Raw genomic sequence first — 21,935 nt, 5'->3', positions numbered from 1 at the left:
TGCATGATATTTTCCGCAATTATCTTGATAAATTCATGGTTGCATATTTGGATGATATTTTGATTTTTTCTGATGATTGGGAGTCTCATGTGAAGCAGGTCAGGATGGTATTCCAGATCCTTCGTGATAATGCTTTATTTGTGAAGGGGTCTAAGTGCCTATTCGGAGTTCAGAAGGTCTCTTTTTTGGGTTTTATTTTTTCTCCCTCGTCTATGGAAATGGATCCTGTTAAGGTCCAAGCTATTCATGACTGGATTCAACCCACATCTGTGAAGAGCCTTCAAAAATTTTTGGGCTTTGCTAATTTCTATCGCCGTTTCATTGCCAACTTTTCCAGTGTGGTTAAGCCCCTTACTGATTTGACGAAGAAAGGCGCTGATGTGACGAATTGGTCTTCTGCGGCTGTTGAGGCCTTTCGGGAGCTTAAACGCTGATTTACTTCTGCCCCTGTGTTGCATCAGCCGGATGTTTCTCTTCCTTTTCAGGTTGAGGTTGACGCTTCTGAGATTGGGGCAGGGGCCGTTTTGTCTCAGAGGGATTCTGATGGTTCTTTGATGAAACCGTGTGCTTTTTTTTCCAGAAAGTTTTCGCCTGCGGAACGCAATTATGATGTCGGCAATCGGGAGTTGTTGGCTATGAAGTGGGCATTTGAGGAGTGGTGACATTGGCTTGAGGGAGCTAAGCACCGCGTTGTGGTCTTGACTGATCATAAGAATCTGATTTACCTCGAGTCGGCCAAGCGGCTGAATCCTAGACAGACTCGATGGTCCCTGTTTTTCTCCCGTTTTGATTTTGTGGTCTCGTATCTTCCGGGATCTAAGAATGTTAAGGCTGATGCCCTCTCTAGGAGTTTTTCGCCTGATTCTCCTGGAGTCCTTGAGCCGGTTGGCATTCTTAAGGAAGGGGTGATTCTTTCTGCCATCTCCCCTGATTTGCGGCGGGTGCTTCGGGAATTTCAGGCTGATAGGCCTGACCGCTGTTCAGTGGGGAAGCTGTTTGTTCCTGATGGATGGACAAGTAAGGTGATTTCTGAGGTTCATTGTTCAGTGTTGGTTGGTCATCCTGGGATTTTTGGTACCAGAGATTTGGTTGCTAGGTCCTTTTGGTGGCCTTCCTTGTCGCGCGATGTGCGTGCTTTTGTGCAGTCCTGTGGGACATGCGCCCGGGCCAAGCCTTGCTGTTCCCGCGCTAGTGGATTGCTTTTGCCTTTGCCGGTCCCTGAGAGGCCCTGGATGCATATTTCCATGGATTTTATTTCGGATCTTCCTGTTTCCCAGAAGATGTCTGTTATCTGGGTTGTTTGTGACCGGTTCTCTAAAATGGTCCATCTGGTACCTTTGCCTAAGTTGCCTTCCTCCTCAGATCTGGTTCCATTGTTTTTTCAGCATGTGGTTCGTTTGCATGGCATTCCGGAGAATATTGTGTCTGACAGAGGTTCTCAGTTTGCCTCTAGGTTTTGGCGGGCCTTTTGTGCTAGGATGGGCATTGATTTGTCTTTTTCTTCGGCGTTTCATCCTCAGACTAATGGCCAAACTGAGCGAACTAATCAGACCTTGGAGACCTATTTGAGATGCTTTGTGTCTGCTGATCAGGATGATTGGGTGGCTTTCTTGCCGTTGGCCGAGTTTGCCCTTAATAATCGGGCTAGTTCGGCTACTTTGGTTTCACCTTTCTTTTGTAATTTTGGTTTTCATCCTCGTTTTTCTTCTGGGCAGGTTGAGCCTTCTGATTGTCCTGGTGTGGATTCTGTGGTGGACAGGCTGCAGCAGATTTGGACTCATGTGGTGGACAATTTGACGTTGTCTCAGGAAAGGGCTCAATGTTTTGCTAACCGCCGTCGGTGTGTTGGTCCCCGGCTTCGTGTGGGGGATTTGGTTTGGTTGTCTTCTCGTCATGTTCCTATGAAGGTTTCTTCCCCTAAGTTTAAGCCTCGGTTTATTGGTCCTTATAAGATTTCTGAAATTATCAATCCGGTGTCTTTTTGTTTGGCTCTTCCAGCCTCTTTTGCCATTCATAATGTTTTCCATAGATCTTTGTTGCGGAGATATGTGGTGCCCGCTGTTCCCTCGGTTGATCCTCCTGCCCCGCTGTTGGTTGAGGGAGAGTTGCAATATGAGGTTGAGAAAATTTTGGATTCTCGTTTTTCGAGGCGGAGGCTTTAGTATCTTGTCAAGTGGAAGGGTTATGGCCAGGAGGATAATTCTTGGGTGTTGCCTCCGATGTCCATGCCGCCGATTTGGTTCGTGCTTTTCACTTGGCTCGTCCTGATCGGCCTGGGGGCTCTGGTGAGGGTTCGGCGACCCCTCCTCAAGGGGGGGGTATTGTTGTGAATTCCGCTCTTGGGCTCCCTCCGGTGGTTGTAAGTGGCACTTTTGTGAGTTCTGCTCTTGGGCTCCCTCCGGTGGTTTTAAGTGGAATGGCTGCTCCTTGGATTTAGCAGTCAGCAGCTGCTTCCACTGATTGTCTATTCTGCTCGGCTATTTAGCCTGGCTCTTTCCTTCAACTTGTGCCACTTGTCAATGGTTCCTGGTTGGATTCACATCTCTTTGGATTTCCCTGTTATCCTGACCAGTTCAGCAAAGTTAAGTCCTTACTTGCTCTTTTCTGTCCACAGGTTGTGGACTTATCCGTTCTGTGCTTTCTATGTTTGTCCAGCTTGTCAGTATGAATTAATTCAGTGTAGCTGGAAGCTCTGGGAAGCAGATTTACCCTCCACACCTTTAGTCAGGTGTGGAGATTTTTGTAAACTCTGTGTGGATTTTTTGTAGTGTTTTATACTGACTGCACAGTATTCCATCCTGTCCTATCTATGTAGCTAGACTGGCCTCCTGTGCTCATCCTGGTTTCATTCTGTGCATGTCTTTTCCCTCTCCACTCAAAGTCATTACTTGTGGGGGGCTATCTATCCTTTGGGGATTTTCTCTGAGGCAAGATAGTTTTCCTGTTTCTATCTTTAGGGGTAGTTAGATCTTAGGCTGTGACGAGGTGCCTAGGGAGTGTCAGGAGCATCCCACGGCTCCTTCTAGTGTTGTGTTGAGCTTAGGGACTGCGGTCAGTACAGGTACCACTTCCTTCAGAGCTCGTCCCATGTTGCTCCTAAACCACCAGATCATAACAGCATCCAGCCTATGGACACTATACTGACGGACAGAGCAAACTTTCTTGCCACAGCTCACATTGATGTGCCATCCTGGATGAGCTGCACTAACTGAGTCACTTGTGTGGATTGTAGAGTCCATCCCATGCTACCACAAGTGTAAAGGCACAACCAGCATTCAAAAGTGACCAAAACATCAGCCAGAAAGCATTAGTACTGAGATGTGGTCTGTGGTCCCCACCTGCAGAACCACTCCTTTATTGAGTGTGTCTTGATAATTGCCAGTATTTTCCATCTGTTGTCTATTCCATTTGCACAACAGCACGTGAAATTGATTGTCAAACAGTGTTGCTTCCTAAGTGGACAGTTTGATTTCACAGAAGTTTGATTTACTTGGAGTTATATTCTGTTGTTTAAGTGTTCCCTTTAATTTTTGAGCAGTATATATATATATATATATATATATATATATATATATATATATATATAATTGGATCTATATTGTATACATATAAATAACTAGAGTGGCCATAGCAGCGCCATGTGCAAGGAAAACTAGCCCAGAGATGCCCGTGGCTTACCTGCAGAGACGGACATACGGCGCGTCTTTCCAAATAGGAAACTATTCACCTCTCAGTATACATAGATTCATACAATACTAGGGTATATTCACATATGCAAATTTTTCAACTTGGATTTTCCACTATGGATTTTTACATGGATCGTAAGCATTTGTTGCGAAAATGTGCAGCAGAAATATAAACCTGCAATGCAAGGTCAATTTTCACTGAACTACTAGAGCAATGATTTGCTGCAAATTTTCTAATCTGGATGGGAAAATCAGAAACGTTTCCACTGTATGTGACCATACCCTAATCAAAAATAACTAGTACATTCAGAAAAGTTGTACATCCTTGCATTCATTATTCTAAGCCTTAGCATACAGTCTCTATTTCATGTGTCAGTTGCATGAAGACAGCTGAGCCCTTAAACATTTCACAGAATTGTAGAATAACATCCAAGACAATTTAAAGCATTCACATGAGAAGGTATTTTTACATTTTAAATATCATGCAGTCTGTTCTCATTACAGGGGCCATAAAGGTGTTAACAAAACTTCAAAAAAGCACACCAAATCCTGGGAGGATGGGAATGGTTGTCAGTGACCTACAGAAAGGGTTACATATGGATGACATCTTACTTTGCACATGATCACAATTACTTAAAAGGTCAACCCCATCTGGACCAGTTGACCTCTTTTGTTGAAATCATTGTTTACTTTGCATACAGGAATAGAGGTTAGGAGTACAAAGGAATGTGAGCACCAAGGACTGGCTAATGTAAGAAGTGACTGGAACTGATTCTTCTGTTTGCAGTGATACACTATGACTTCTCATCAGTGAAATAATTTAAGAAACCTTAGGTAAATTTTTAATATTAATACCTATAATATATATATATATATATATACATATATATATATATGTATATATATATATATATACATATATATATATATATATACATACATATACAGTACAGACCAAAAGTTTTTATATTCTAGGTTCTTCAAAGTAGCCACCTTTTGCTTTGATGACTTCTTTGCACACTCTTGGCATTCTCTTGATGAGCTTCAAAAGGTCGTCACCGGGAATGGTTTTCACTTCACAGGTGTAACCTGTCAGGTTTAATAAGTGGGATTTCTTGCCTTATAAATGGTGTTGGGACCATCAGTTGTGTTGTGCAGAAGTCTGGTGGATACACAGCTGATAGTCCTACTGAATAGACTGTTAGAATTTGTATTATATCAAGAAAAAAGCAGCTAAGTAAAGAAAAATGAGTGGCCATCATCACTTTAAGAAATGAAGGTCAGTCAGTCCAAAAAATTGGGAAAACTTTGAAAGTGTCCCCAAGTGCAGTGGCAAAACCCATGAAGCGCCACAAAGAAACTGGCTCACATGAGGACCGCCCCAGGAAAGGAAGACCAAGAGTCACCTCTGCTTCTGAGGATAAGTTTATCCGAGTCACCAGCCTCAGAAATCGCAGGTTAACAGCAGCTCAGATTAGAGACCAGGTCAATGCCACACAGAGTTCTAGCAGCAGACACATCTCTACAACAACTGTTAAGAGGAGACTTTGTGCAGCAGGCCTTCATGGTAAAATAGCTGCTAGGAAACCACTGCTAAGGACAGGCAACAAGCAGAAGAGACTTGTTTGGGCTAAAGAACACAAGGAATGGACATTAGACCAGTGGAAATCTGTGCTTTGGTCTGATGAGTCCAAATGTGAGATCTTTGGTTCCAACCACTGTGTCTTGTGTGAAAAGGTGAACGGATGGGCTCTACATGCCTGGTTCCCACTGTTAAGCATGGAGGAGGAGGTGTGATGGTGTGGGGGTGCTTTGCTGGTGACACTGTTGGCAATTTATTCAAAATTGAAGGCATACTGAACCAGCATGGCTACCACAGCATCTTGCAGTGGCATGCTATTCCATCTGGTTTGCGTTTAGTTGGACCATCATTTATTTTTCAACAGAACAATAACCCTAAACACACCTCCAGGCTGTGTAAGGGCTATTTGACCAAGAAGGAGAGTGATGGGGTGCTACGCCAGATGACCTGACCTCCACAGTCACCAGACCTGAACCCAATCGAGATGGTTTGGGGTGAGCTGGACTGCAGAGTGAAGGCAAAGGGGCCAATTTGTGCAAAGAATCTATGGGAACTCCTTCAAGATTGTTGGAAGACCATTCCCGGTGACTACCTCTTGAAGCTCATCAAGAGAATGCCAAGAGTGTGCAAAGCAGTCATCAAAGCAAAAGGTGGCTACTTTGAAGTACCTAGAATATAAGACATAATTTCAGTTGTTTCACACTTTTTTCTTAAGTATACATAATTCCACATGTGTTAATTCATTTGATGCCTTTAGTGTGAATGTACAATTTTCATAGTCATGAAAATACAGAAAAATCTTTAAATGACAAGGTTGGCCGAACTTTTGGTCTATATATATATATATATATATATATATATATATATACATATATATATATATATTGTGTATTCATGTAAAAAAAAGTGTCTATGGAGCATCTTATGGGGCCATCATCAACCTTTATGCAGGATTATATGGGGCATATTTTAATATGGAGCATCTTATGGGGCCATCATAAACTTTATGGATCATTATATGGGGCTCCTGATTCAATATGGATATTCAAAAACACTTAACCTACTGATGTCTCAATTAATTTTACTTTTATTGTTATCTATTTTTACTTTTGACATTTACCGGTAGCTGCTTCATTTCCCACCCTAGGCTTATACTCGAGTCATTAAGTTTTCCCAGTTTTTTGTGGCAAAATTAGGGGGGTCGGCTTATACTCGGGTCGGCTTATACTCGAGTATATAGGTATATACAGTTGAAACCAGATGTTTACATACACTATATAAAAAGACACAATATGCATGTCTTTCTCAATATCTGACATGAAATCAGAATAAATCTTTCCCGTTTTAGGTCAATTAGGATTACTATAATTATTAATATTTGCCAAATGTCAGAATAATGAGAGAGCGAGAATGTTGTAAGGCATTTTTATTATTTACTGCAAAGTCAAAAGTTTATATACACTAAGATTACTAAGCCTTTAAACAATTCTGTGAGTGTGTCTTTAAAAAGTACTTAGCCAAGTATTCATGTGTATAAATGGCCCAGTCACAGTCCAGACCTAAATCCCGTTGACAATCTGTGACAAGACTTCACTGATGCTCCCAGCCAATCTCGCTGAGCTACAGCTAGTCTGCGAAGTAGAATGGGCAACAATTTCTGCCTCTAGATGTGCAAAGCTGGTAGAGACATACTGTACCTCAGAAGATTTGCAGCAGAATTTGCAGAAAAAGGTGGTCCTACAAAGTGTTGACTTTGGGGGGCTGAATGCAAATGGAAGTCAAAATTTTCGTATTTATATTTTTAAAATACAACATTACTTCCTTTACACATCACAAATATTTGGTACTTTGAGTTGTTATTTCACATAAAATCCCAGGTACATTTAGAGGGGTGGATTTCTGCCACTTGTTTAAATTTCTGTTATTATTATTATTATTATTATTATTATTATTATTATTAATTATTGTTATAGCATCATTTATTCCATGGCGCTTTACATGTGATGAGGGGTATACATAATAAAAACAAGTACAATAATCTTAAACAATACAAGTCATAACTGGTACAGGAGGAGTGAGGACCCTGCCCGCGGAGGCTCACAATCTACAAGGGATGGGTGAGAATACAGTAGGTGAGGAATGTGCCAATATAAACTGTAAGGAAACAGAACTCTTGCCGACAACAATAACTTTCATCTACTATATAATTGTCTATGGGTCACTTCTGTCTTTCTGTTTGCCTGTCTGTCTGTCTTTCTGTCTGTAACGGAAATCCAAAGTCGCTGATTGGTCGCGGCAAAATGGCCAAGACCAATCAGCGATGGGCACAGACCGGCGGCAAAATGGCCGCTCCCTACTCCCCTGCAGTCAGTGCCTGCTCCATACTCCCCTCCAGTCAGCACTCACACAGGGTTAACGGCAGCGTTAACGGACCGCGTTTTGCCGCGGTGTTACGCACTCTGTTAACACTGCTATTAACCCTGTGTGACCAACTTTTTACTATTGATGCTGCCTATGCAGCATCAATAGTAAAAAGATCTAAAGTTAAAAATAATTAAAAAAAAATAAAAAATCATTATATACTCACCTTCCGTGGGCCCCCGGATCCAGCCGAGGCCTTTCCCGCTCCTCGCGACGCTCTGGTGACCGGTCCATGCATTGCGGTCTCGCGAGATGATGACGTAGCGGTCTCGCGAGACCGCTACGTCATCATCTCATGAGACCACAAAGCACTCTTGGGACAGGAGAGTAGCGAGGAGCATCGGTAAACGCCTGGGCTGGATTCGGGGGCCGACGGAAGGTGAGTATATAGCTATTTTTTATTTTAATTCTTTTTATAACAGGGATATGGTGCCCACAATGCTATATACTTATGTGGGCTGTGTTAGATACTGTGTGGGGTGTGTTATATACTACATCTCTGTGTCATATACTATGTGGGCTGTGCTATATACTACGTGGCTGTGGTACATATTACGTGGCTGGGCAATATACTACATCGATGTGCTCTATACTACGTGGCCTGTGTTATATACTGCATGGGCAGTGCTATATACTACGTCTCTGTGCTATATACTACGTGGCTGTGCTATATACTATGTGGCTGTGCAATATATTACGTGGCTGTGCAATATACTACGTGGCTGTGCAATATATTACGTGGCTGGGCAATACACTACATGTCTGCTATATACTATGTGTCTGTGCTATATACTATGTGGCTGGGCAATATACTACGTGTCTGTGCTATATACTATGTGTTTGTGCTATATACTACGTGTCTGTGCTATATACTATGTGGCTGGGCAATATACTAAGTGGCTGGGCAATATACTACGTGGCTGGGCAATATACTGCATGGCTGGGCAATTTACTACGTGTCTGTGCTGTATACTACGTGTCTGTGCTATATACTACGTGGCTGGGCAATATACTACGTGTCTGTGCTATATACTATGTGGCTGGGAAATATACTATGCGGTTGGGCAATATACTATGTGGCTGGGCAATATACTACGTGGCTGGGCAATATACTACGTGTCTGTGCTATATACTACGTGGCTGGGCAATATACTATGTGGCTGGGCAATATACTACATGACTGGGCAATATACTACGTGGGCTGTGCTATATACTACGTGGCTGTGCTATATAGTACATGGGCTGTGTTATATACTACGTGGGCTGTGCTATATACTACATGGCTGGGCAATATAATACGTGGCTGTGCTATATACTACGTGGGCTGTGTTATACGCTACTTGGCTGTGCTATATTTCTCTGCTGTGTCTGTGCATCATGAATCGTGGTATGTGTTAAAGAGGGGGGCCCACTGAGACTTCTTTTGCCCAGGGCCCTCAAAAACCTGGAGCCGGCCCTGGCGACAGGCGCAGTCTGCCCGCGAATTGGCGCGGAATTTGAACCATGCTTTGCTAATTGGTCGTGGCCGGCTGAATCCTGTGTATAAATTGCATTATTCCGAAAACTTCATAAATAAACAAAGTACATATTCTAGAATACCCGATGCCTTAAAATTGGGCCACTATCTAGTGCTGACATAAATGATCCAATTAGCTAATAAGGTGTTTTATTCATTCATCGGTAAATTTATACAGATCGATGATAGAGAATGAGTGTTCTTTTGAGCATTCATTCCCCACATATTGGCCTTTCTAAATGGGCCTTGAGGCTTTGCATAAAGGCGCCCATGCACTTTGGAAAATGCACTTGGAACCACTGATTCAGTGGGTCATCTTAGTTTAAAAACCTAACCTTGGCCTACAATTATGAGCTCCAAGCCAAGAACGGGTAGATATTTATGTAATCCATTTTAAAATATTTGTTAACAAAAATTGTCAGTATCCAAAACAAAGACGAAAGAATCACTGTCAAGACAGGCAAACTACCGTTCTAAAATCTGGACAGCAGGGGGATGCGTTATAGGAAAACCTTAGTATTTTATTAGCTTTATTAGTTAAAGTATTTTTAATGTTTGTATTTTACACTTATTTATTATAAACAAATGGATGATGAAAAGATAATAGGACATATTTAATTGACCTGCCCTCTGCAATGCTAAGGCAGGTGGGAGACAACGTATGTATGGCAGCTGGGACCAAAAAACCGTGTTTAGAAAATTACATCCTGTTATTAGTAAAACACTGAGGATTCTATACTTAATAGCCACTTTCAGTAGGTCACGAATCAGTATCATAGTCTACCACTCTTCCATCATTTCCACACTACTGCATCGGTCATCAAAACAATTACCGGTACATTTTCTAAAAACGCTCATCAAAGTGTTGAGGGTATATGGGCATCACAAATGGGGTCCTCACTCTATTATCTACATGATAAATAGTGATGAGCGAGCGTGCTTCGATAAGGTGTTATCTGAGCATGCTCGAGTACTAATAGAGTGTCTTTGGTGTGCTCTAATACTATGTTCAAGTCCCTGTGGCTGTATGTCTCGTGGTTGTTCGACAGCTGCAACATATGCAGGGATTGCCTAACAAACAGGTAATCTCTGCATGTGTTGCGGCTGTTGAAGAGCCACGAGACATGCAGCCGTGGCGACTCGAACATAGTATTAGAGCCCGACGAAGATACTGTATTAGCCCTCGAGCATGCTCAGATAACACCTAAAGTGATACTCAGCTGTCCCAACTCATGTGCTTTCCTTGTTTCCTTCCCATATGGAAGGTTTCCTTTGTGCTAACCTATGTCAAGTTACTGTGGTAACCATAAGGTTGCAATGATGTGATGTCAAAATGTGAGCCACGACCGACCTTAAGATGCACAGAGACCTCAGTGGCCTGCACATGGCCAAAGACCAGGTCTACAGTGAAGAGACTACAGATGTGGCACGTGACGCCGCAAAGAAGATGACCGGACAACAGACAATAAGCAGTAGGGTAGCCAGAGAACATTACAACTAGATGAATATTAGTTTATTCATTTGGAAGGGGGTTGTACCAATTGCCAACAAATTCAACTTACATAACCACTTTTAATTTTATAAAATTCCCTATTGTAATTCCTATACAGTTAATCCCTATATCTCTTTGTTTTGTTTCATCTGAGGGGAGACGGCATCACAAGGATGGCCTTTTAGTCACTTCTGTGCAGCTTCTATCATCCCCCTGAAACAAGCAGAAATCATGGAGCGGCGCTGCTGTCACTTCATCTTATTTCACTTGTGTCCCCTGATGATGTCCATAATCAATTGTGATGATGGAGGCAGGGAGAAGTTGTAGCTTCTGTGTCTCCATCGCCTCTTTCACTTAAACAAAACATGATGAGGGGATGGAGATAGAAGCAGGGTGAGTGACAACAGCGCCACCCCACATCTCCTGTCACTGCTCTAAAACAAGTCATCATTTGGGGACAGTGCTGATGTCACTCACGCTGCTTCTATCACCTACCCCGATGACATCTCGCTTCAATGAAAAAAGCTGTGTGGCGGTGGTGACATAAACTGTGTGCTGGTGATAAAAGAAGCTGCAGCACTGCAATCACTTCTCTCTGTTTGTATACCCACAATTATTTCCGGACGTCATCAGGAGATGGCAGTGACAAAGCTGTGGTGACTCCAGGGTAATCCTGCTGATGGTGTACCATTTTGAAAGACAGCATTCATTTTACCATAAAGAGTAAGGGAAAATGGCAAAACAATTCTAAAATTCAGACCTGACAACATGATTATCCAGATCATTTATAGTTTATTTTACTATTTTTGTGGTGAAAAAAAGATTTTGAACTCTGTGAAAAAAAGTAAATTTGATTTGTGTTGCCATTTTCGAAGATGCATATATTTCTTTTTACTTTTCACTTATTTAGTAATGGAGCTTAAATGGGTAGTCATAAGGGTAAAAATTATTACCTAAAAGCAGAGAATGGGTTAAAAAAATGAAAATGTCCACTAAGCCAATTCCCTGCCACAATAAGATAAGTGTCCCAAGACAAGATAAGTGGAAGTAAAGTGGCAGGGGATCGGGAGGTGAGTATTGCTTTTTGTCTATAGCGGCTGACAGACCTTCTACCAGCTTGTGATAAGGAACAAATTCATTAGAAATGTTGGATGTTTTTGGTCAGACCCTCACTTTCCCCCAATATGTCTAGTAGAGTAGACTCTTCTAACAGCTATATGTTGTGCTATCCCCATAGTATAACCATGGCTCTGCTAAATTTCAATGTCAAAGCAGTTGTCTAATGGATAAAAAAATTACTAATGGGTCAAATAGGTTAAAAGATTAAAATCTAAAGAGAATATGCTGTTTCAGCGTGAAGAGATGTAGAACCCCACGATTACACGATTATGGATGTGAGTGAATATGAGGAGCTGAAATGTAAGACTCCCATTTCTACACATCACGCACAGAATAGAGCCACGTATTCTTATGGCAGCACCATCAAGATTAGCCCCAAAATCAGCACTAAACAAGAAGCCAAAAAAGCATGGCAGAGTAACGCTTTCTCGTGACATATTGCAATGACTTGGAAAGGCAGCTGAAACAATAGGTCTACTTTTCTACTTTACAGATACATTTTTAACCCAGATTTAGCTTTTCGATGACCCATAATTATGATCTAACAGTCAGTTCATCGTCAGACCTTTTTTTGTCTGTGTTTTGCAATGACCCAACGTATTGACATATTATTACCATTCAGTAACAAAGAGACCATTCACCAACCACATTCCATTTCCTGAAGAAAATGAGGACGTGATTATTTTATCATGAGACATGTAGGTAACTGAAGATCTGGCAAAGCTGAACAAAACACATGGCCCCAGGCACATTTCTAACATGGTGCTCCTGACCTCTGTGACATTCGGCAGGGGGCAGGCAAATAGCCTCTTCACAGAAGAAGAGAGCAGGGACTCTAGCGCCACCTATTGGAAGCTGCAATCCTAAAAATTAATATTGACTCTTTAAAGAGCCTATCCACATGGCTGTCAGCAGTGGGTGCTACACTTTATTCTTGAGAGTCCTCAGTGGTTGATACCTTTTCATGGCTAACTGAAAAGATGGTAACAAATTGCAAGCTTTCGAGACTACTGTAGTCCAGAAAGCTTGCAATTTGTTACCATCTTTTCAGTTAGCCATGAAAAGGTATCAACCACTGAGGACTCTCAATTCTAAATATGTTTCTATCTACTGGCTAACAAGGTACCAAGATATATATCTTTGCTGTATCACACTTAATTCTGTGATTTACCTGTTCAGCATCATCATGATGCCCCAGAACGTAAGATGCCACAATGCTTAGTTATTAACAATAATAATCTATTTATATGGCGCCAACATATGCCGCAGTGCTTTACAGTTTTTGCACACATATTTCTCAAAAGTTCAGCACAAGCCATGACGTATAAAAATACACCAGATAGCCTGCAATGAATGTTTCTAAGTAAATCCATATGTTCTAGATAGCTAGCATTAGAGCATTAATGATATATATTGCATTGATGGGGGTGTATAGTCTTACCAGCACACTGCCATCAGACTTTGATTGTCTTGCCAGAGTAACTCCCATCCATTCATCATTCCTGTCCTCTTTACATGTCTTCCCACAGTAAATTCCTCGACTGTTTCCTAAAAGGAGGAAGTGAGAGAAATGGATTCAGTCTGTGCTCAGCATGAGGTACAGCATGGTACAGTCACTAAAAGCAAATAATCTGCAAAGATGACCTTGGTGTTAAGGATCTAATCGTAGAAGGAACTGGAAATGTCTTCCCCTTGCTTTAAACAAGCTTAAATGTACAAATAGATCTCTATACCATTCAGCTGTGCTCAGGTAAAGACCATGATGGATATGATGATAGTTTACATTAAAGGGATTATCAAAGTTTCAGAATCTGAAAAAAAAAAGACTTTGATGATTTTATAAAATAACATTACACTGCTTATTAATTCTTTCTCCCGATGATCCAGTGCTCACACTCTAGTATTGCTCCTGTTCTTGCCTTATGTGCTGCCAGGACAGTCAGTGGCGGTGATGTACCGTACTACTGGAAACACAGATGGCAATACGAAACACAACTATTGTAGTCACTGATTGCCTGCAGCGGTCATGTGGATGCTGCATGTTAAGGAAAACAAGGAGCACTGCTAGTGGGTCAGTGCTGGGTCATCGGGGGAAGGAATAGGAGAGTCGAGCTTCTTTTGTTAAAAAAATAGTTGGCTGTTTTTTAAAAAAATTGCAGAAGTTGGATAACCTCTTTCATGTCATTGAGATCTGATCACGAGAGGCAAATCTGATGTAAATATGAATCTGTTCCTCTATGATAAATGTTTTTTTGATCAATCACATTTATATGTGGGGTTTTTTCGAACTGAATTTTTATTGAAATTTTTATAATACAATACAAAACAATATAACTAATACTAATAGAAGTGAGGGAAGAAGGTAAGGTAAGGAAGGAGGAGAGGATTAGGAAGGGGAAGAACTGGGAACTACTAGGGAAGTGGGGAAATTAACTACTAAGGTCCTACTGGGAAATGTGCACTCTATATACCCAATTTAATTTCAAGCTGAAAGTACTGCTGCATGTATCATTAGGGATCATATGTCTAACCGGTATATTGAACTTAGATTTCGAAGAAGTCCTTTAATAGTTGAGTTTATAACATTTAAATGAAGACCAAACATTAATGTAAGTATAAAACCCTTCACATATGAGTCTATACTTTGCAATATGATTTTCTTTACATTGTCGTTTGTCTTTATATATTTGAGTTATTGTGTTTTATCTATCCATCAATTTAAAGTTCTTCTCCCAATGATTGTGTCAAATCTGATTGTGTCAAAACTGCTGCACCCAGTAAGCTAAATGATATATCAATGGAATCAGGGTCTCTTTTCCCACATTATGCTGCTGACAGATAAGTTAGCAAAAACCTGATGACAAATTCCCTTTAAGTTTGAGCTGAACAAAAGGATTGGCTATTAAAACACACAGACGGATCCTTCTCTCCCCCACAGATCATCTGTCAGAGGAGAATCAAGGAGACCCAATATACATTTAATGGTTTGTCAATCCTGTCGAAATCAGCGGGTTTGGCTGATTTTTACCTAATTTATATGGGCACCTTAAGAAGGGGTTGTCCGGAAAAGCCTGCAATCACCCTCACAATGTGAAACTGCTGTGAAATGTTTCATGGCACTCACCTCTTCCTAGATCCAGCTCTGTACACTGCTTGTCAGGATTGCTGTGAACTCTACACTTAAAAACTGCACCAGGAGCTTTTAGCAAGGAACTAAATTTCGAATCTGCTTTTGGGGCTCCCACAAGTATCCTAAAAACAGAAAGCCAAAATAATAAATACACATTTTAGTAAAGATAAATAGTCTTATATCCGAAGAGAATTTCTAATATTGGATTTTTGTATTTGTAAAATCTGTAAACTTGTAACATCTAAAAGGAAAGTCTTGCTTGAAGCATGTAAATGGCTGCATGGGAAAGCTGGTAGATGAGTAATGAAAGCCTTGTCATCGGAACACAACACAATAAAAGACAGGCCTCATATAGCAACTTCTTATCAATTGTTAGCAGCTCTCAATGTGCGACAATGGGACCAGATATGTCTTGGGGGCAAAATGAGGCAATACATAGTTATCACAATCACCCCCCACCGGGGTGGCGCTAACCTGCTGAGATCATTTTGACTATGCAGTAGTAGTCTCTATGTTTCCTGCTTCTCCCCCCATGATGTCATCCACACATTGATCTCAAGGTGTTTTACATTTACCTGGTCCAACCTTTACTGATGTCCTTCACTAGAGATCGGGACAGAAGAAAGATTTGGACAAAGTAGAAGCGCTCTACTCAATGAAACCAGAATTACTATCATATAAACCCACTAGTGTCTCTGACTGCAGGAATTAGGGATAGTGGACATAGATGAAGATTGGTGGATTAATGTGCATCAAAGACTTGCACTTAGTAAATGTTGTAATGATGTGACAAGTGATGTCATCTTCTGTCCGAGGTCCAGTGACATCTCATGTACTGATTACATAGTGTATACAGGACATCACCGGTGACACAGAGTTTGGAGGCAAGCTCTTTGGCTACAGGGAATACCCATGCACATTTCCCACAGTACTATTCTTCTTTAGTAAAGTGTGCACCCAGATATCTGCAGGAAGACTGCCAATGCCTTTCTCCTGAGATGCCAATCAAAGAACGATGGAAAATTCTGTCTTCACATGAGATAAAAGACACCAACACTAGCAGGACAGCTATCTCAACCGCACACAATGGGAGTGAGAATATTGATGATAGTTACCTTTCTTCGGAAACGACTAGTCTCATCATTGTTGGTATCAGGTTTTTTTACATTTTGTTTTATTTTGTGGGGGGTGGGGTGAAATCTCAGTAAAACTGCTCTAAGGACTCCAAAATGTAAGAACTAATGCAATAATAGATTCTAATTCATATCTCCTTTTCAGTAGGAAAACTATAAAAGAAATACTTATATTTCTCTCTTTTTATTATTTATTTTATAAATATATTGCAGAGAATAATTTATTAATCGACAACCAGTTTGGGTTCTGAAAAATAAGTCATGTCTAACAAGTTGGGTTTCTATGAGGAGGTAAGTGCAAATCTGGATGTTGGTAATGCGGCTGATGTGATTTATCTGGACTCTGCAAAGGTATTTAATACTGTCTACTATATAATTGTCTAAGTGTCACTTCCATCTGTCTGTCATTCTGTCTGTCTTTCTCTCTGTCACGGATATTCATTGGTCACGGCCTCTGTCTGTCATGGAAATCCAAGTCGCTGATTGGTCGTGGCAAAACGCCCAAGACCATTGCCATGACCAATCAGCGACGGCCATAGTCTGGCAGCGAAATGGCCGCTGCTTTACTGCCCTGCAGTCAGCGCTGGGCGCTCCCACAGGGTTAATGCCAGTGTTAACGGACCGCGGTGTAACGCACTCCATTAACGCTGCTATTAACCCTGTGTGACCAACTTTTTATTATTGATGCTGCGTACGCAGCATCAATAGTAAAAAGATCTAATGTTACAAATAATAATAATAAAAAAAAGGTTATTCTCACCCTCCGACGTCACGCTGTCCTCAGCAGTGCAAGCAGCAGGTTCCGGTGCCAAGGATGCTATGCGAGAACCTGCCATGACGTCAGGGTCATGTGACCACGACGTCATCACAGGTCCTGCGCTCATGCGTGCACCGCACACAGGTGCCAGGACTTCAAGGGCCCTTCGGAAGGTGAGTATATGTTTATTTTATATTTTAAGTCTTTTTTAACCACGCATATAGTGCCCACATTGCTATATACTACGTGGGCTGTGTATACTACGTGGGCTGTGTTACATACTGCGTGGGCTCTGTTATATACTACATCTCTGCAATATACAACGTGGCTGTGCAATATACTACGTGTTCTGTGTTATATAATACGTAGCTGTGCAATATACTATGTGGCTGTGTCGGTTCTGTTATATACTACGTAGACTGTGCAATATACTACGTGGCTCTGTTATATACTACGTGGCTCTGTTATATACTACGTGGCTGTGCGATACACTACGTAGCTATGCAATATACTACGTGCCTCTACAATATACAGTTAGGTCCATATATATTTGGACAGAGACAACGTTTTTCTAATTTTGGTTATTGACATTACCACAATTAATTGTAAACAAAACAATTCAGATGCAGTTGAAGTTCAGACTTTCAGCTTTCATTTGAGGGTATCCACGTTAAAATTGGATGAAGGGATTAGGAGTTTCAGCTCCTTAACATGTGTCACCATGGTTTTAAAGGGACCAAAAGTAATTGGACAGATTCATTAATTTTAGATAAAAAATTTATTTTTAGTACTTGGTTGAAAACCCTTTGTTGGCAATGACTGCCTGAAGTCTTCAACTCATGGACATCACAAGACGCTGTGTTTCCTCCTTTTTGATACTCTGCCAGGCCTTTACTGCAGTGGTTTTCAGTTGCTGTTTGTTTGTGAGCCTTTCTGTCTGAAGTTTAGTCTTTAACAAGTGAAATACATGCTCAATTGGGTTGAGATCAGGTGACCGACTTGGCCATTCAAGAATATTCCACTTCTTTGCTTTAATAAACTCCTGGGTTGCTTTGGCTTTATGTTTTGGGTCATTGTCCATCTGAAGTATGAAACGACGACCAATCAGTTTTGCTGCATTTGGCTTGATCTGAGCACACAGTATGTCTCTGAATACCTCAGAATTCATTTGGCTACTTCTGTCCTGTGTCACATCATCAATAAACACTAGTGACCCAGTGCCACCGGCAGCCATGCATGCCCAAGCCATCACACTGCCTCCGCCGTGTTTTACAGATGATGTGGTATGCTTTGGATCAAGAGCTGTACCATGCCTTCGCCATACTTTTCTCTTTCCATCATTCTGGTAGTGTTATGTTTGCTAATGACAGGTGTTATGAAGGCAATCCAGAAACACAGTGTGCTTAGCGATCAGAGCGCACACAGTGATCTGACAAATACCCAAAAATACAAGAACGAGCTCTGAGACGTGGAAACTCTGTAGACTGCACACCTGATCCTATCCTAAACACAACTAAAAGCGGCTGTGGATTGCGCCTAACAACTACCTAGGCAACTCGGCACAGCCTAAGAAACTAGCTAGCCTGAAGATAGAAAAATAGGCCTGACTTGCCCCAGAGAAATTCCCCAAAGGAAAAGGCAGCCCCCCACATATAATGACTGTGAGTAAGATGAAAAGACAAAACGTAGGGATGAAATAGATTCAGCAAAGTGGGGCCCGATATTCTAGGACAGAGCGAGGACAGTAAAGCGAACTTTGCAGTCTACAAAAAACCCTAAAGCAAAACCACGCAAAGGGGGCAAAAAAAACCCACCGTGCCGAACTAACGGCACGGCGGTACACCCTTTGCGTCTCAGAGCTTCCAGCAAAACAAAAGACAAGCTGGACAGAAAAAAAGCAGCAAAAAAGCAAAAAGCACTTAGCTATACAGAGCAGCAGGTCACAGGAACAATCAGGAGAAGCTCAGATCCAACACTGAAACATTGACAAGGAGCAAGGATAGCAGCATCAGGCGGAGTTAAGTAATGAAGCAGTTAACGAGCTCACCAGAACACCTGAGGGAGGAAGCTCAGAAGCTGCAGTACCACTTGTGACCACAGGAGTGAATTCAGCCACAGAATTCACAACAGTACCCCCCCCTTGAGGAGGGGTCACCGAACCCTCACCAGAGCCCCCAGGCCGACCAGGATGAGCCGCATGAAAGGCACGAACAAGATCGGAAGCATGAACATCAGAGGCAAAAACCCAGGAATTATCTTCCTGAGCATAACCCTTCCATTTAACCAGATACTGGAGTTTCCGTCTAGAAACAAGAGAATCCAAAATCTTCTCCACAATATACTCCAATTCCCCCTCCACCAAAACCGGGGCAGGAGGCTCAACAGATGGAACCATAGGTGCCACGTATCTCCGCAACAACGACCTATGGAATACATTATGTATGGAAAAGGAGTCTGGGAGGGTCAAACGAAAAGACACAGGATTGAGAACCTCAGAAATCCTATACGGACCAATAAAACGAGGTTTAAATTTAGGAGAGGAAACCTTCATAGGAATATGACGAGAAGATAACCAAACCAGATCCCCAACACGAAGTCGGGGACCCACACGGCGTCTGCGATTAGCGAAAAGTTGAGCTTTCTCCTGGGACAAGATCAAATTGTCCACTACCTGAGTCCAGATCTGCTGCAACCTATCCACCACAGAATCCACACCAGGACAGTCCGAAGACTCAACCTGTCCTGAAGAGAAACGAGGATGGAACCCAGAATTGCAAAAAAATGGAGAAACCAAGGTAGCCGAGCTGGCCCGATTATTAAGGGCGAACTCAGCCAACGGCAAAAAGGACACCCAATCATCCTGGTCTGCAGAAACAAAACATCTCAGATATGTTTCCAAGGTCTGATTGGTTCGTTCGGTCTGGCCATTAGTCTGAGGATGGAAAGCCGAGGAAAAGGAAAGGTCAATGCCCATCCTACCACAAAAGGCTCGCCAAAACCTTGAAACAAACTGGGAACCTCTGTCAGAAACAATATTCTCAGGAATGCCATGCAACCGAACCACATGCTGAAAGAACAAAGGTACCAAATCAGAGGAGGAAGGCAATTTAGCCAAGGGCACCAGATGGACCATTTTAGAAAAGCGATCACAGACCACCCAAATGACTGACATCTTTTGAGAAACGGGAAGGTCAGAAATGAAATCCATCGAAATATGTGTCCAAGGCCTCTTTGGGACCGGCAAGGGCAAAAGCAACCCACTGGCACGAGAACAGCAGGGCTTAGCCCTAGCACAAATCCCACAGGACTGCACAAAAGTACGTACATCCCGTGACAGAGATGGCCACCAGAAGGATCTAGCCACTAACTCTCTGGTACCAAAGATTCCAGGATGACCAGTCAACACCGAACAATGAAGTTCAGAGATACGTTTATTAGTCCACCTATCAGGGACGAACAGTTTCTCTGCTGGACAACGATCAGGTTTATTCGCCTGAAATTTTTGCAGCACCCGCCGCAAATCAGGGGAGATGGCAGACACAATGACTCCTTCCTTGAGGATACCCGCTGGCTCAGATAAACCCGGAGAGTCGGGCACAAAACTCCTAGACAGAGCATCCGCCTTCACATTTTTAGAGCCCGGAAGGTACGAAATCACAAAGTCGAAGCGGGCAAAAAATAACGACCAACGGGCCTGTCTAGGATTCAAGCGCTTGGCAGACTCGAGATAAGTCAAGTTCTTATGATCAGTCAATACCACCACGCGATGCTTAGCTCCTTCAAGCCAATGACGCCACTCCTCGAATGCCCACTTCATGGCCAGCAACTCTCGATTGCCCACATCATAATTGCGCTCAGCGGGCGAAAACTTCCTGGAAAAGAAAGCACATGGTTTCATCACTGAGCAATCAGAACCTTTCTGTGACAAAACCGCCCCTGCTCCAATCTCAGAAGCATCAACCTCGACCTGGAACGGAAGAGAAACATCTGGCTGACACAACACAGGGGCAGAACAAAAACGACGCTTCAACTCCTGAAAAGCTTCCACAGCAGCAGAAGACCAATTAACCAAATCAGCACCCTTCTTGGTCAAATCGGTCAATGGTTTGGCAATGCTAGAAAAATTACAGATGAAGCGACGATAAAAATTAGCAAAGCCCAGGAACTTTTGCAGACTTTTCAGAGATGTCGGCTGAATCCAATCCTGGATGGCTTGGACCTTAACTGGATCCATCTCGATAGTAGAAGGGGTAAAGATGAACCCCAAAAATGAAACTTTCTGCACACCGAAGAGACACTTTGATCCCTTCACAAACAAAGAGTTAGCACGCAGGACCTGAAAAACCATTCTGACCTGCTTCACATGAGACTCCCAATCATCTGAGAAGATCAAAATGTCATCCAAGTAAACAATCAGGAATTTATCCAGATACTCACGGAAGATGTCATGCATAAAAGACTGAAACACAGATGGAGCATTGGCAAGTCCGAACGGCATCACTAGATACTCAAAATGACCCTCGGGCGTATTGAATGCAGTTTTCCATTCATCTCCTTGCCTGATTCTCACCAGATTATACGCACCACGAAGATCTATCTTAGTGAACCAACTAGCCCCCTTAATCCGAGCAAACAAGTCAGATAACAATGGCAAGGGATACTGAAATTTAACAGTGATCTTATTAAGAAGGCGGTAATCAATACACGGTCTCAGCGAACCATCCTTCTTGGCTACAAAGAAGAACCCTGCTCCCAGTGGTGATGACGATGGGCGAATATGTCCCTTCTCCAGGGATTCCTTCACATAACTGCGCATAGCGGCGTGTTCGGGCACGGATAAATTAAATAATCGACCTTTAGGGAATTTACTACCAGGAATCAAATTGATAGCACAATCACAATCCCTATGCGGAGGTAGAGCATCGGACTTGGGCTCTTCAAATACATCCTGATAATCAGACAAGAACTCTGGGACCTCAGAAGGGGTGGATGACGAAATCGACAAAAATGGAACATCACCATGTACCCCCTGACAACCCCAGCTGGATACCGACATGGAATTCCAATCCAATACTGGATTATGGGTTTGTAGCCATGGC

The 21,935-nt window shown here is 42.3% G+C and overlaps 1 protein-coding gene across 1 annotated transcript in view; it reads right to left on the bottom strand.

Annotated features, from left to right (window-relative positions):
* Positions 1-21,935, bottom strand: part of ITGA9 (integrin subunit alpha 9) — a 720,867-nt gene that overhangs the window by 637,230 nt on the left and 61,702 nt on the right. The window contains exons 2-3 of the mRNA XM_069730329.1: positions 14,941-15,068; positions 13,258-13,364 (exon numbers count right to left, since the gene is read on the bottom strand). Coding sequence (XP_069586430.1) covers positions 13,258-13,364; positions 14,941-15,068 — 235 coding nt within the window. The remainder of the gene's footprint in view (positions 1-13,257; positions 13,365-14,940; positions 15,069-21,935) is intronic.

This window comes from Ranitomeya imitator, chromosome 6 (genome assembly GCF_032444005.1).
Source record: "Ranitomeya imitator isolate aRanImi1 chromosome 6, aRanImi1.pri, whole genome shotgun sequence".
In the NCBI taxonomy this organism is placed as follows: domain Eukaryota; kingdom Metazoa; phylum Chordata; class Amphibia; order Anura; family Dendrobatidae; genus Ranitomeya; species Ranitomeya imitator.
The sequence above is the reverse complement of the archived record's forward strand: the minus strand, read 5'-3'. Positions and strand labels throughout refer to the sequence as shown.